At 43.7% G+C, this 15,770-nt stretch overlaps 1 protein-coding gene across 2 annotated transcripts in view; it reads right to left on the reverse strand.

The window, feature by feature from the left end:
* The window catches only part of ZNF408 (zinc finger protein 408), a 301,687-nt gene that overhangs the window by 199,278 nt on the left and 86,639 nt on the right, over positions 1–15,770 (reverse strand). Inside the window, exon 3 of one of the 2 annotated variants that reach the window (XM_044082528.1) lies at positions 295–542. The exons of the other annotated variant lie outside the window; for it this stretch is intronic. Coding sequence (XP_043938463.1) covers positions 295–542 — 248 coding nt within the window. The remainder of the gene's footprint in view (positions 1–294; positions 543–15,770) is intronic. 2 annotated transcript variants of the gene reach the window in all.

A 15,770-nucleotide genomic window follows, 5' to 3' on the forward strand; every position in this document is an offset into this window, starting at 1 on the left:
TAATATTACTCATGCAAAAACAGAAAAAAGTTTTCAAAAACAGCATGAAATGTTGCAGCAACAAAGATAGTATAGAAAACATATCACATAACATTCAGGGAACAATGGAAGAGGATTGAGTACGTTAAAAACATTTCAGAACAATTGTACATTCTTTACTGATTTGCTATTTTTGACTGCTGTCACGCTACAATAAGCTATAAAATTATTCACATACATAAATCACATAAAATAAAGGTTCACCAAAGCCTGTATGATACAAGTCACAAGAAGAAAGTCAGCTAGTCTCCTTACTTTGGCTGCTGCAATTTCACTGATGCACAGATCCCCTTCTAGTGGCCCAAAGAATACTCCTCTCGGTAATGCTTCTTTGACACACCAGATACCAATGCCATCTATGGAGGGACCCACTGCAAGTCCAAGAGGCAGCGTGTATACCACTCTGCATGGACAGCCAGAATCTGCAAGGCTGTCTTTAATAAATACTGGGGCACCATGCACTGGACATTTCTCTGAAAAATATGACTGGCAGTTCTCACAAACTACAAAGGAAAAAGAACACAGTCATGAAAAATCAAATGGTAACGTGAGTGTAAGTTATATAAACAAGCATTATTTCACAAACTGCTCACATTGTGTTTTAACAATAATGGCATCAAACATTGTGTACCCATGGTATCAACCACATTCTTCCTAAACACAATAGATTCCCAGTGCTATCCCACTCAGCCAAACAGAAATTCAGTTCTTACATCATCTTCTTCATTGCTGTCTATATACTCGTATCACAAAAGAAAATGACATGCCCTACTTAGTCTGTTTCTAGCTCTTAGCTGCTATTACAGGCTCACAGTGTCCCATTGAGTGGAAGTAGCGCTCCATTCCACAGATTAATGTAAAATGGGACATCAATGGACAATAAAATCAAAATACCTACAGTACGAGATCTGCATAACATGGTAGACATAAATCAAATTCTGTAACAGTTTACAAGTAGAAAAAAAATATGAATTGAATGCCTGGTTGCAACTTGTGCAGGAAAGCAGTTTGTTCAGAGTGTAGACAATTTACAGCTCCAGTAACTATATTAGTGGCCAACAGATGCATGGGGAGCGCACTGTTGGACAGTGCAGACAAGGGTCCTCTGATACATTTGTGTATTTGCAGGTTCAAGTAATGTAATTACTGAAGGCCCTAATCCCAACCTTCTAATTAGTAGGAGGGGTGACTGCTATTGGAGCTTCAGATGACCTCGTCTTTGGAGGGGGAGGGAGTTAGAAATAATATGGTACTTTCCCATAACAGCAGATGTTCAAAAGATCACTGCTACAATAGCCTAAGCTATATGTATTGCATATTATTATTGAGCTGAGCTGAGCTGAATAAAAGTCAGATTTGGGTGCAAAGCCCTTCAGAGCTTTCTTGCCAACAGAGAGAGAGGGAGGCTGAAGCCCAGAGAAGGACAAAGCTACACGAATGAGCAAAAAATATCTGTACCCTGATATGATGTTATGGGCCAGCGCCAGCACAGTCAGCTGGATTTTTGTCAAGAATGATACGTCTTTTGGATATTTATTTATTTAACATTTCTTGATCAGGTTTATCCGGCTGAGCTGATGGCTCTTTTTCAGTGGAGGCCCGGGGAGAGAAGCTCCACAAATTTACAATAAAATTTTAAATGAAAATTGTACCATAAACAAAACATTAACATTTCCAAGTTGTAACAGTAAAAGCATAAAAAATTATTTACAGAGTTTAAGTTGACATTTAACTTGGATATGTGCAGAAACAATATGCAAAGTTTGTAAGTACAGCCAAAGTAGTAACAGTTACTGAAGATCATACAGGTAGTATAGAAGTAGGGAAAACTTTTAAAATTGAGTGTTCCTAATGTCAATAAGGTTGTCGGTAGTGCACACGCTGCACCCATCATGCACAATTCAAAGTATACATACAGACCCACATATGCTGAGGCACTTGCAAGTAACCTTCCTAAACCACACAGACCTCCTAGATGAAGTACACATAACAAATACACTCAGCAGACCCAAATGCGCTCTTTCAAAGAAACACCCACATCAACACAGAGTTGCATCTCATGGAGCCTCTACCTCTAAGCCCATAAGGCAAGTCAAAACACAATCAAACATTCTAAGTCATTGGAGACTCCATTGTGACGCACACTGATGTCCCTCAAACAAGGCTGAAGTTACAGTCAGTTGCTTATCAGGAGTTAGGATCCGCCACATTAAGCATGCACTCAGGTCACTGGACCAGAATTACCAATATGACTCAGTCATAGTCCATGTGGGAGTAAATGACCTGAGATGTACCTCCCTAGACTATATGAAGAGAGAGACATCATGGAGTTCTCAGAAAATGTGTCTCAGGCTGCTACAAGCTTAGCATTGAACAGCATTTTACCTTCTCCAAGGATGACGCCACAATACTAACAAAAGATGACTGACTAATAATTGGCTTAGTTTCTGTTATCATTCTAAGGGGGTGCAATATCTGTCAGCATGGAAGAAGATGGTCAACAGACCACGCTGCTTTGCGAGGGATGGTCTGCACCTCTCCCTTCTAGTCGAACGAATATTAGCTAAATATTGTCTTCTCACACAGTGCCTTTTTAGGCAATCCCAAACTGAAAGTACTTCCTACTAGCAAATCAAAACCAAGAAAATCTAAAGGTATTATTGATCAATGCTTGAGTCTAAAAAAAAAAAGCTGCCTAGAAGTTCTCTTTACCCTAGAGAATGCTGATGTCCGTGCTGTCACTGAGACATGGTTTAAAGCCGCGGAGAGCACATCAACAGTGCAAGGCAAGGTTATAATGCCTTCCACACATTTAGGCCAGCTACTTCACAGGCAGAGACTAAAGGTGGGGAGGTCTATTTATATCATAAATAAATATACTTCAAGGCTGGTCAAATAGGCAATGCACTTGAGCTGTTCCATGTTCAAATCACAGTAGGTAAAATCCAATACCACCTCCTTGCAAGCTATAGGTCCCCTCTCTCTGACCCAGGAAACCCAAACCATGTATTTAAACTTATTAGAAACACCAACCATCTAACCCAAACTCATATTCATAGGGGACTTTAAATACCCTTAGCCGTACCTCCCTGGACTACATGGAAAGAGACATGAAGGAGCTCTCTGATCATGTAGCCCAGGCCGGTATGACCCTGACCCTGAGTAGCATCCTGCCCTCACCAAGAATGATACTACCATATAAAAAAAAAATTATCAATTTCAACAACTGGCTAAGCTTCTGATGTCATTCAAGGGGGATCCAGTGTCTGTCACCAGGGATGACATGCTCGACAATCCACGCTGCTTCGCTAGAGACAGCTTGCGCCTGTCACCCTTAGGCTTTCGAATACTGGCCAAGGCTCTTTCCACCCCCATAGTGCCTTTTTTAGGCAAGGCTCAAAAGACAAACCCACCACCGTAAATAACACAAGTAACAAAAAACTGAGGGTAATGCTATCAATGCCAGAAGTCAAAACTTCAAAATACACGCACTCTAGGCACTCCTCAGTATGGAGAAAATTGATATATGTGCAGTAACAGAAACCTAGTTTAAGGCTCCAGAGAGCACCCCAGCACTACCAGGCTACAACTCATACCATACATTTCGGCCACAAAACCTGGACCGAAATACAAAAGGCAGGGGGGTATCCATATTCATCAAGGATACTCACACCTCCAGGTTAGTGGCACAGCAAGATGCTTCAGAGATCATCCACGTGCAACTAACAAGGAGCAGAACAGCAATTCAAATTGTAGCTCGCTACAGATCACCCATATCCCAGGACCCCCATTCTGCATTTCTGGAAACAAATGTCCTAACACCCTGATATTGGGTGATTTCAATTACCCAAACATTAATTGGGAGAACTACTCAAGTACTAACTCTCATGCCCAACATTTCCTAGAATTTATAAACTCAAATGCCCTGGATCAACTGGTCACCACCACCACCAAAGGTGACAACATATTGGACCTGGTCATCACCAACATGGGTGACCAGTGTTCCACACCGGAGGTCAACCCATCACTGGTTAGATCTGACCATAAACTAATCACTCTGGATATCCACATTCCGCCACCACCCCCGGTCAAAGAAACCACCGTGAAAAACTTTTCAAAAGCAAAACTTCACCTTACTTAAGACCGAGGTGGAAAGTTTCAAAACCCCCATGCCAAAGGATAACGCTGTCCAAGCTGCAAAATCCTTTATTAATGCACTCTACGGGCACCTACAATAATGCATGGATCAGGCTATCCCAAGCAAAACCAAGACTCACGCCTCCAAGAAAAGGAAACCAGTCTGGTGGACCCCTGCCATAAACAAGCTATACAATAGGAGGAGGAAACTAGTACAGAAAAGAGTAAAATCCCAAGAAGGGAAGACATCCCTAATCAGTATCAGCAAGAAACTACGATCCTTCATAAAATCATCCAAGGCTAGCTTCGAAAGAAAAATTGCCAAGGACTCCAAAGATAACCACAAGGCATTATTTAGCTACGTCAAGAATCTAAGTGGCAATTCTCAGATCTGCTCAGAGTTAGTGCAGAATGACACAAAAGTACAGTTTTGTACCTACCATAAATGTAGATGTTCGAAGATCCACATTGCTGCAGTCCTAACACTTGGGTAGTCCGCTGTCCCTCGGTCGGCCCGAATATCAGAGTATAAGGCTGCCGGTCAAGGCGCATTTGACTGACATCAGAACGTCAGGGTACAAATGCGCATGACCGACGTCATATCCTCAGTCTTTTCTTGCCCCAGATGTCAGAAGACCCTAAAAAGAAAGGTCAAAACCCATAGACAACAACTAAACAACCAACCAGCCTAACCCCAAAAATATGTACAATATATACAATATACACAATATACCTCAGATGGATAACCCAACCCACACAACCACCTCAAACTACAGAGGGAAGGAGGGAGGAATTGACTGCAGCAATGTGGATCTTGAACATCTACATTTATGGTAGGTACAAAACTGTACTATGTTCTTCATCTCACATTGCTGCAGTCCTAACACTTGGGTAGAATCCCAAAGCAGAGGTAAGGGAGGATGGCTAAACTATAATGAAGCAGGAGCTGCCAAAATGCCCTGCAACACAGCAGTGGCAAAACCAGCCCTGGATTTAGAGTACAGTGGAAGGTGGTAATGCCTAGAGAAGGCATGCACTGAACTCCAAGTGGCTGCCTCCAGAATATCCTTAGTTGCCACACCCCTCAAAAAAGCTGTTGAAGTGGCAGTAGCCCTAGTGGAATGAGGCCTAATCCCAGCTGGAATCTCTTTGCCATGATGGGAATAACAGAAAGCAATGCAAAATCCAATCCACTTAGAAATAGTTTGTTTTGACACGGGCTTGCCCTGAGAGCACAAAGCAAAAGAAACTAATAACTGCTGAGATTGTCTGAACCCTTTAGTTCTGTCCAAATAATATCGCAACTGCCTGTGTACATCTAAAGTGTGCAAAATCTTTTCCCTTTATTTTGGGGATTTGCATAAAAAGTAGGCAAATGAATAGTTTGGTTTAAAGCCACACTAGAAACCACTTTAGGCATAAAGGAAGGATTAGTACGTAAAGATACCCTATCCTTATGGAAAATTAAGAAAGGCTCAACTGCCATAAGGGCCTGCAATTCAGAAACCCTTCTTGCAGAGGTAATGGCCAACAAAAAGCAGTCTTCCATGACAAATATTTCAACTCAGCAGTAGCTGCAGGCTCAAAAGGTTGTAGAGTGAGTTTCTCCAACACAAAATTGAGATCCCAAGCAGGAGTAGGAGCCCTTGGGGGTCTTATATTCTTTGCCCCTCTAAGAAATTGCTTGAACAAAGGATGAGAAAACAATGGTGGGTCACAGTCGTAGTGAGCTGAAATTGCTGCAGCATGAATCTTAATAGAAGAGAAGGACAAACCTTTGTCTAACAACTCAGTAAGATATTGAAGAGCCACACTTAAATCAGGCTCAGAAACATCCAAATCCTTAGCTGCACTCCAAAACAAAAATCTCTTCCATTTATCTGCGTACACTTTCCTTGTACTAGGCCTTCTAGCTTCCAAAATCACATTCAAAACTTGTTGTGGAAGTTGAGACCCTCTATGGTTTAAAACAGAATATGCCAGGCTGTTAGGTGAAGAGAGTGAAGTTTGACATTGAGCAAATGACTGTCCTCCTGGGACAACAGATGTGGAATCAAAGGCAAAGGCCATGGAGGCTTCCACTAGACTTCTCAGTACTGGGTACCAGTGCTGTCGAGGCCAATCTGGAGCTATCAAAATCATCCTTGGCTTGTCCTGTCTGACCTTCAGAAGTACCTTTGGGAGGAGAGGCAGAGGTGGAAAGGCATACACATGAAGATTTTTCCAACTGAAAGAAAGAGCATCCACTTTCCAAGCTGTGGGATGAAACCTCTTTGTGCAAAACTTTGGCAGCTGGTGGTTTAGTGGAGAAGCTAACAGATCTATGTCTGGAGTTCCCCAGGACACTGTCAATTTCTGAAATACATGAAGATCCAGTTTCCACTGGGGATCCATGATTTGTCTGTTTAACACAGCAGCTAAGGAGTTCTGTGCTCCAGGCAGAAACCTTGCCTGAAGACTTAGTTGTAAACTGAGAGCAGTCTCCCACAAAATCATTGCTTGCCTGCATAGAGGATAAGAATGTGTTCCCCTTGCTTGTTGATGCACCACATGACAGTTGTGTTGTCTGTTAGAATCAACACCTGCCCTGGAAGAAGTAAATCCTTGAAAGCTATTAATGCAAACTGGACTGCTAACATCTCCTTCAAGTTGATATGTAGATGCTGTAGTCTGACAGGCCACTTGTCTTGTATCCACTTTCCGCTTAGATGAGCTCCCCAAGCTTTGTCCGAGGCATCTGTCGTTAAAATTTGACTCGCCTCTGGCCGGGTCACAGAGAGTCCCTTGTTTAGGTGACATTCCTGAGCCCACCACAAAATTCCTTTTGAATGCAAGGTATTATTTGAATGACAGTGTCCAGATCCTGGCAGTGCTGTGTCCATACATTTTGAGATACCATTGCAACTTCCTCATATGCAGTTTGGCATTGGGAAGCACCAGAATACAAGATGCCATGAACCCTAAGGCTTGAAGGACTGTCCTTGCAGTCAGCCCGACTGAAGAGATAGATGATGGAAGTAAAGGGAAAGATTCTTTTGTTTGTCCGGGGTTAGAAAGGCCATCTGGGATGCTGTATTCAGTCTTACACCCAGAAAGCACATGTCTTGAGAGGGTACTAGACTGGACTTTATTTCGCTCACAGAATACCCCAGGCATCTTAGCACTGCTATCACATATTCCAAATGACGAAGAAGCTCGTCCCTTCCTTGAGCCAGAATCAGGCAATCGTCCAAATAAGGATAGATTTGTATTCCTTTCAGCCTGAAGAAAGCTATCACTGGAGCCAGAACTTTCGTAAATACTCTGGGCGCAGTAGATAAGCCAAAGGGCAATGCAGAGAACTGATAGTGAGAAGTCCCAGTCCGAAAACGCACATACTTCCTGCAACTTAGCCTGATAGGAACATGAAGGTAAGCCTCGAGATCCAAAGTTACCATCCAGTGATCCTTGCCCAGCAGAGGTAAAAGCTGTTGTAACGTCAACATTTTGAACTTGGGAATGTCCAGATAAGTGTTGAGGATAGATAAATCCAAAATTGGTCTCCACGTGTCCCCCTTTTTTGGTACAAGGAACAGGCGAGAATAAAATCCTAGGCCCCTTTCTGGCATAGGAACCGGCTGTATGGCCCCTATTTGGAGTAACAGAGAAATTTGCTTGTGAGCCTCTATTCTTTGTTGAGGAGGAATGTCTGGCATGCCTTTGAAAGGAGGCAAGGTATGGAAATAAAACCTGTAACCGTGATGTATGATATCCAATACCCATCTGTCTTGGGTAATCAAACTCCAATTTTCTTTGAAAAGTGCCAACCTTCCTCCCAAAGGTGCTGCCAGGCGAGAAGGTTCTGGCAGCTGAAAAGGTAGGTCATTGGGTCTGTTTACGAAAGGACTGACCCCTGCCCTCACCAAGACTGTGCAGGAGAACTCCTGTTCAAGGCCTGAAAGAGCCCTGACCTCTGCCCCTGCCACGCCTAGATCTACCCCTAGACTGGGAATCATAAGAAGGATACGCCCACCCCTTAGTAGGCCAATTTCTACTAAACTTTGGAGGCTGAACCTGCAAAAATCTTTAACAGTCTGCATAGACTTAGCCTTGTCTTCCATTTTCTTTAAAACTGCCTCAACAGGAGAACCAAACAAGACATCAGATTGCAAAGGGGCATCCAAAATCCTAGTTTTAACATGGTCAGATAAATTTTGATCCCTCAGCCAGGCATGCCTGCGAAGAACTGACCCAGTGGCAGCCACCCTAGACGAGGCCTGTACAGCATCAAAACCACATTGCAAAGAATGCTTACCCACCTGTTCAGAAACATGCACTAAATCTTGTAACTCTTTACAATCAATACCTTCCGCCAGAGCATCAACCTTAGATTTCAACTGTGAAAGGAGATAATTTTGATATTTCAACATGTGAAACTGGCAATTCAAAGCTCTCATGGCTAGGGTGGAAGAAGTATAAACTTTCTTTCCCCATCTATCCAAGGCCCTGGCCTCTTTATCTGCAGGAACCGGATTCTTGACAACAGAAGCCTTAACACCCTTAGGCCCCTGGCTAACAGTTTCTGGGTCTGCCCTAGGACTCTTAAAAGATACTTATGAGCTTCAGGCACCCTGTAATACCTATCTGGTTTAACAGGAGCAGGAGGCAAAGAATCAGGATTAAGAGAAGCCTCTGCAAACACATCTTCCACCACATTCAGAACAGGAGGTATAGCCAAAGGCCTATGCTGGGGTAAAACAAAAATTCCCTAAGCCTTTTCCTGGAAATCAGAGAAGTCCTGACCTTCCCATTTAAAAATGCTCTCTCATGGAGTGAAGGGTCTCTGAAAAGAAAAATCCTCAGGAGGAGAAGCAGAAGGAGTAGAATCATCCACATCAGAATCAGAATAATGAGAATACTCCTGCAAGTCTTCAGTCAAGACTCAGACACATCCAAGCCTGCTCATAATCCCCCAACACTGGTTCCATCCTAGGCCTCTTATCAGGAGGGGGCATAGAGCCTCTAATTAAAGTAATTAAATCTTCTGCCATTTTAAGCATGTGCTTCTTGGGCACAGAACCTGAAGAACTAGGAGTGACACCCACAGAAGCTAAACTAGACCTGCCTCTAGGAGAAGCCTTGGAAGCAGAAAGAGAGGGCCTAGACACCTTAGGAAGGGAGGGAGTACAGATATCTGAGAAGCCCCTACAGCCTGACCTGCCTCCTGGGAGGCCACATCCTGTAAAACAAAGTTTCTCCCTGGGACTCCAGAGAGGCCTCCCGGAACCACCGGTTCCACTGACGCCTAAAGAACCGGCGTCCGTTCGACGACTCCTCTAACCTAGGTTTAACTGCCTTGTCCTTGCGCTTCTTTGAGGAAGCGGCCGGAGCATCCGACGGCATATTGTAATTGCACCGCTTCCCAAAGACCAACCTGGCACAATCCAACATTTGCTTTATAGTGCGTTTATTGAACCTAGCACAAAAGCGACACCCAACAACGTCGTGCTCAGGTCCCAAACAAGGTATACACAAATTATGGTAATCCCTATGTATCTGTTTCCCACAAGAAATACAGTTATTCACTTTTTCTGACATCCGTAAACCACTGAGGCAAGAAAAACCAAAATATTCTAACGGGTACTTAACCAACTCTGACTTCGGTCTGAAACTCCGAATTCAAAATTTCAGAACGCCAACGGCACTTGCAACACTGCTTCTGCATCGGACCATGCGGCAAAAAAGACTGAGGATATGACGTCGGTCATGCGCATTTGTACCTTGACGTTCTGATGTCAGTCAAATGCGCCTTGACCGACGTCAGCCTTATACTCTGATATTCGGGCCGACCGAGGGACAGCGGACTACCCAAGTGTTAGGACTGCAGCAATGTGAGATGAAGAACATCTACACTGAACCGACCAATATCGCCAACATCCTGGCAGACAGGTTCATTGCAAACTTCACCTCCCTCTCACCCCCAAAAGGGCCCATAACCATACCAGAAGAATGTAGTGCCCCTGAAATCACAGACACTCAGGTTAAAACAGCCCTCTCAAAAGCCAAAAACGCAGCATCAATGGGACCAGATTGTGTCCCAGGCTGCGTCCTACATGAGCTCAAAGATGAACTAACCCCTCACCTAAACACACTGTTCAAACTCAGCCTCTCCACAGGCTACGTGCCCATAGAGTGGCACACAGCAACGGTTATTCTGCTCCACAAAGGTGGAGTCACAACAGACCCTGGGAACTATCGCCCTATAAGCCTGCTTATCATGGTCTGCAAAGCTATGGAGCGCATCATCATGGACACATAAACAGAGACATTGGGAACCTCCAAACACTGGACCCTACCAGTTCAGCTTTGCTAAGGGCAGAACATGCCTCCTAAACCTGGTGGACTTCTTTGAGACCGTTACCAAGGCTATAGACAAGGGAAAGGTGGTCCACACAGCCTACCTTCTACACCATTCCCCATTCAGGTATTATAGACAAGCTCACCAGCCTGAACATAAACCCCTATGTCACAGGATGGGTTGCCAACTGGCTCACTGACAGAATCCACATGGTAAGAGTTGCAGGAGCTAGGTTGGACTCTAAACCGATTACAAGTAGCATTCCTCAGGGCTCAGTCCTAGGACACCTCCTGTTCAGCATATACTTCTCAGAGGTACAGGCAAGCACAGAAGAACTATGGCTGACCAAGTTCGCAGACTACTGCAAACTAGGGGCTCTAACTGACTCTCCGGCGGACACAGACATCCTCCAAAAGGGTCTCATGGAGACAGATACCTGGTGTCAAAACCACTGCCTCAAGCTAAATGCCAAAAAGTGCACAGTCATCTCCTTTGGAAAAAACAAAGTACCCACAAACTACCACACAGGTGGTAGCCCCCTAATTATGGAAGACTTAATAAGGGATCTGGGGACCCAAGTAGATAGTAACCTCTCCTTTGATACTCACATTGCCAAAGTAGTTAGAAAATCCTATGTGGCCCACCTAATCACAAAAGGGTTTGCACCCAGATCAAAAAAGAGGTAATTGTGCCCCTCTACGCATCACTCATCAGACCCATCAGAGTACAATGCCCCAATTTGGGATGTACCTTACAAGACACCTGCAACAGCTGGAAAGACCACAGAAGTACCTCACCAAGAGGATCACTGGCCTAAAACAGATGCCCTATGCAACTCAACTGAAGAAACTCCAGCTGTACTAGGATGCATACCACCTACTCAAAGGTGATCTCTGCCTGACATACAAGGCCATGTCCAACCCAGAATTGAAGGACATGCTCCACCTAAAGAAAACCATACCCCCCCCCCCCAAGCCACACGCTCTAGGGATCTAAACCTCACCACAACAATAAATATGACATGCTGGAGGGATAGAGTCCTGTCCCAGAGACTTCCCATGCTCTGGAACAAGATTCCAATCTACATTAGGCAGAGCTCCTCGCTAACCCTCTTCAAGAGAAACCTTGACGAGTGGATGGGAAACAGAAAGTTTACCCCGGGGACCACTTCAAAGGCTCTGCTGGACAGAGGCACAGGGAACTAATCTAAGGGGGCGGCGAAAGCCAACACATTCCGGCTAGGCTTATAAATGCCTTTGGGCAGATAGCCTAGTACCTACCTATAAACCCCACTATTAACTAGGAATCTTATACGACACCAAATGTGCATGCACAGAGATTCCTGGATTTTGTAAATGCAAACTCCCTGAACCACAAAGTCAATACACCAACCAGGGGTGCAACCATACTGGATCTGGTCCTCATCAATATGGGAGACTGCTGCACATCCCATACTGAAATGCCTTCCCTGGTAAGGTCAGACCACAAAATTGTCACCCCTTGAAGTAAAAATAAAACCTGGACCCCCAGCTAAACCTGGAATATTCAGGAACTATTCTAAGGCTAACCTCCAGCTATTAAGTGAGAACCTGGTAAAATTTCAAGCACCCCCTAAACCCTGACAATACTTCTGCCTATGCAGAACTGTTCACAGAAACTCTGTACAAGCATGTTAATAGCTGCAGAGGCAGCTGTACCCAACAGAAGTAATTCAAAAAACAAGCCACCCTGGTGCAATTACAAAATCAATCTGTACAACAGGAAGAAGAAAAATCATGGCAAAAATTAGAAGGTGCAGCACCCAGCCGGATAAAAGCACTCTCAAACTAAACAAACAACTCAGAGGACAAATAAAGTCTATCAAAGCAAAGTTTGAGGCAAGTTTGGCCTCCCAGGCCAAGGACAACCACAAAGCATTCTTTAGCTATATCCGCAACCTCAAAGGCAATACACAGTTAATACAGCAAACCTCCTGGCTGATAAATTCAGCTCCAGCTTTACTCCTCTGTCCCCCTCAACCTTCCCTCAGGAAATGTCATATATAACTCTCTCCACTATCACTAGGGAACAGGTCCTTAATGCACTCTCTAGCACCGAGAACACTGCATCAATAGGCCCAAACAATATCCCAGGATGCCTTCTAAATAGCATGAAACATGACCTATCAGGGCCACTGGAACTGCTATTTAACTGTAGCCTCCAAACAGGCTTCGTGGCTCAAGAATGGAGAAAGGCAATGGTCATCCTTCTGCACAAAGGTGGGCCATCTATGTACCCTGCAAACTACAGATCCATAAGTCTCATTAGTCTTGTATGTAAAGCCAGGGAAAGAATTATCATAGAGATGATCAATAGAAATATAGTAAACCACCAGACACTGGATCCAACCCAGTTTGGTTTCATCAAGGGCAAATCATGCCTACTCAGCCTGGTAGACTTCTTTGAGAAGGTCACTAAAGCAATGGATGAGAGCAAAATCGTTCACGCTGCCTACCTTGACCTGGCCAAGGCATTTGACACAATACCCCACTCGGGCATTGTTGACAAACTCAAGAGGTTACGTACAAACCCGTATGTCACCCAGCTGATAGCCAACTGGCTCAAAGATAAAACCCAAGAAGTTAGAACTGGGGATTCCACCTCTACAAAGAGGCTAGTCACAAGTGGCGTCCCTCAGAGATCAGTCATTGGACTGCTCCTTTTTGGCATTTACTTCTCAGAAGTCAAGGCCAATGTCAGTGGTCTCTGGCTGACTAAATCTGCAGATGATTGAAAAATTTGAAAATTAGGAGCTGTCATTGAATCTCACACCGACATAAATGTTCTGCAGGAAGGGCTGACACAGACAAACTGGTGTCAGAGCCATGGAGTAAAACTAAATGCCAAGAAATGCATAATAGTATCCTTTGAGAAGTCATCCATCCCTGGCAACTATCATATTGACAAAACACCCTTTAAGAGTTGACCCAGTAGTCAGGGACTTAGGGACACACAAACAGTAATCTAGCCTTTGATCATCAAGTGTCTACAGTGGTGAGGAAATCATTCTATGTTGCGCAACTTATAAGCAAAGGTATGGCATCCAAGTCCAAGGAAGTCATTGTTCCGCTGTATTCGGCATTCATCAGATCTATCATAGAGTACAATGCCCTCTTTGGTACGTACCTAACCAGGCACACCCAACAACTTGAACATCCACAGATGTTCCTCACTAAACGAATACAGGGAGTAGGTAAAATGTCTTACGCAGACCGCCTCAAGGCTCTATTCCAGTATTCAGTCTCCTACAGGATTTTGAGGAGAGATCTATGCCTGGCATACAAAGCATGGTCAGACCCCACTCTTTTAAACCTCATGCATATCCACAAGACCAACATCTTCAGAAACACCCATTCTAAAGACTTAAACCTTGCCTGTGATATAAATAGGACGTGCTGGAAAGATAGGTATGTATCCCAGAGAATACCCAGTCTTTGGAACAGGCTGCCCCATCCATGTGAAGCACAGTTCCTCCAAGTGCAACTTGAACAATTGGATGGGAAACCGGAAATTCATCCCTGGTTTGGCACCTATGTCTCTAATGGACACAGGTAACTTGTAAATGGTTCATCTCCCAGGCCCCTGCTTACACTTATCAAGGGTAGCAGAACTTGTCAGAGATTTGTGATGTATGGCTAGGCTCAAAAAGGCCCTTGTGGTCATTAGCCTAATAAATACCTATGACAGATAAATACCTAAATTAGATGACAGAGCGCGGACACAACAGAAGTAAAACCAATGAGGGCAAACAGTAAGCTATGTAGGAGAGGGAGACAGTTTATGGAGGGTGAATAGAATGGCATGACCAGCACTTTTAGGCCAATTTAAATTCTTTGAGTTGTTTAAGTGAACTAATTTCCAATGGGAGTTTGTTCCAAAAAAAGGTAGAGTAGTATCTGTAGAGGTTTTGACCAATTTTGGTATTGGGTTTATTGATTTGTAGTAAGTCTTGGTCAGAGCTTCAAAGAGTCCAAGGAGTATAGAAGGAGATTAGAGCAGACAAGTTGAGACAGAAGGATGGTTGGTACAAGACATACTGGATAATCTGAAGATGAGAGAGAAGCTGGTGTGGTAATTCAAGACAGTTTAAGTGTTTTAAAGAGAGACAGTGATGGGACCCATCACACTGATTTGCAGCAAATCTGGACACTTTGTTATAGGTAGTTTCTAGCTTGCTTAGAAGAGAGGTTTGGAGGTTGGAGAGGATCCGAGAGCTGTACAATAAGCTTGTAAGGAGATAGCCAAAATCTCTCTCTCTCATGCCTTTGTTTGATAGGAACTTTTTATTTCTGTATAATAGACCAAGTTTTGATGGGTTTTCTTAAAACAATTATTAATATGCAAATCTACCATGACCCCTAATAGTTTTGCGTTGGGTTCAAGTGATGTGTTTTATTTAGAGAATGGATAGCAAAAGTGGATTCGAGGTAGTGTAGGTTTTTGGGGGAAAAAATTACGAGTTTTTTTTTTTAGGATTCAGAATTAGCTGGTTGTTAGACAGCCATATTTCAAGAGTTGAAGGATTTCTGAGTAATAGAATTTAAGTCAGAGAGGCTGTCTGCAATGGTGATAACTGTAGAATCATCAGCATATTGGATGAGGGTTGACTGAGGACAGGAGGTACAGAGTAGATCAGTAAAAATATTTAAGAGTAGGGGGCCTAGAATATATCCTTGGGGAACACCCATTTTGATAGGGAGAGGAGGAGAGAGAGAGCAGATGAGAGTGTCTAAGCCACAATTACCCCGGAAAACCTCTTGAACTAGGCTAACTATTCCTTACCACAGGAAACCATAAACCTAGGTGAACTTAACATCAACTGGTTATCTTGTAGTAATCATCAAGCCCAGCACCTAAACCTTCATGGTTTGTCTCAACTAATACAGTCACCTACCCGGATAAATAAAAACTCTAACAAACATACTACTCTCAACTGGATATTAGTCAATAAAGACCCTCACTCATACTTTGAGACTGTCTGGTAAACAGCCAGCTGTGACCACACTCCAACATTTCCTTCTGAGACACCACTTAAATTGTGCTAAACCTATCATCTATAGGCAAATCCAAAATAGGGTAAACTTTAACCCTCTCTCCTTTATCTCATCCGTTCAAAAATGTGATTGGACACCACTAATGTACCTCAATCCGGATTAAGCTGTCTACTACTTCAATAGCACCTTCCTAAACACACATGCCCCCATAAGAAATTCCAGAA

The sequence above is a fragment of the Protopterus annectens genome, chromosome 9.part0 (assembly GCF_019279795.1).
Source record: "Protopterus annectens isolate FY-2018-M chromosome 9.part0, PAN1.0, whole genome shotgun sequence".
Classification (NCBI taxonomy): Eukaryota; Metazoa; Chordata; order Ceratodontiformes; family Protopteridae; genus Protopterus; species Protopterus annectens.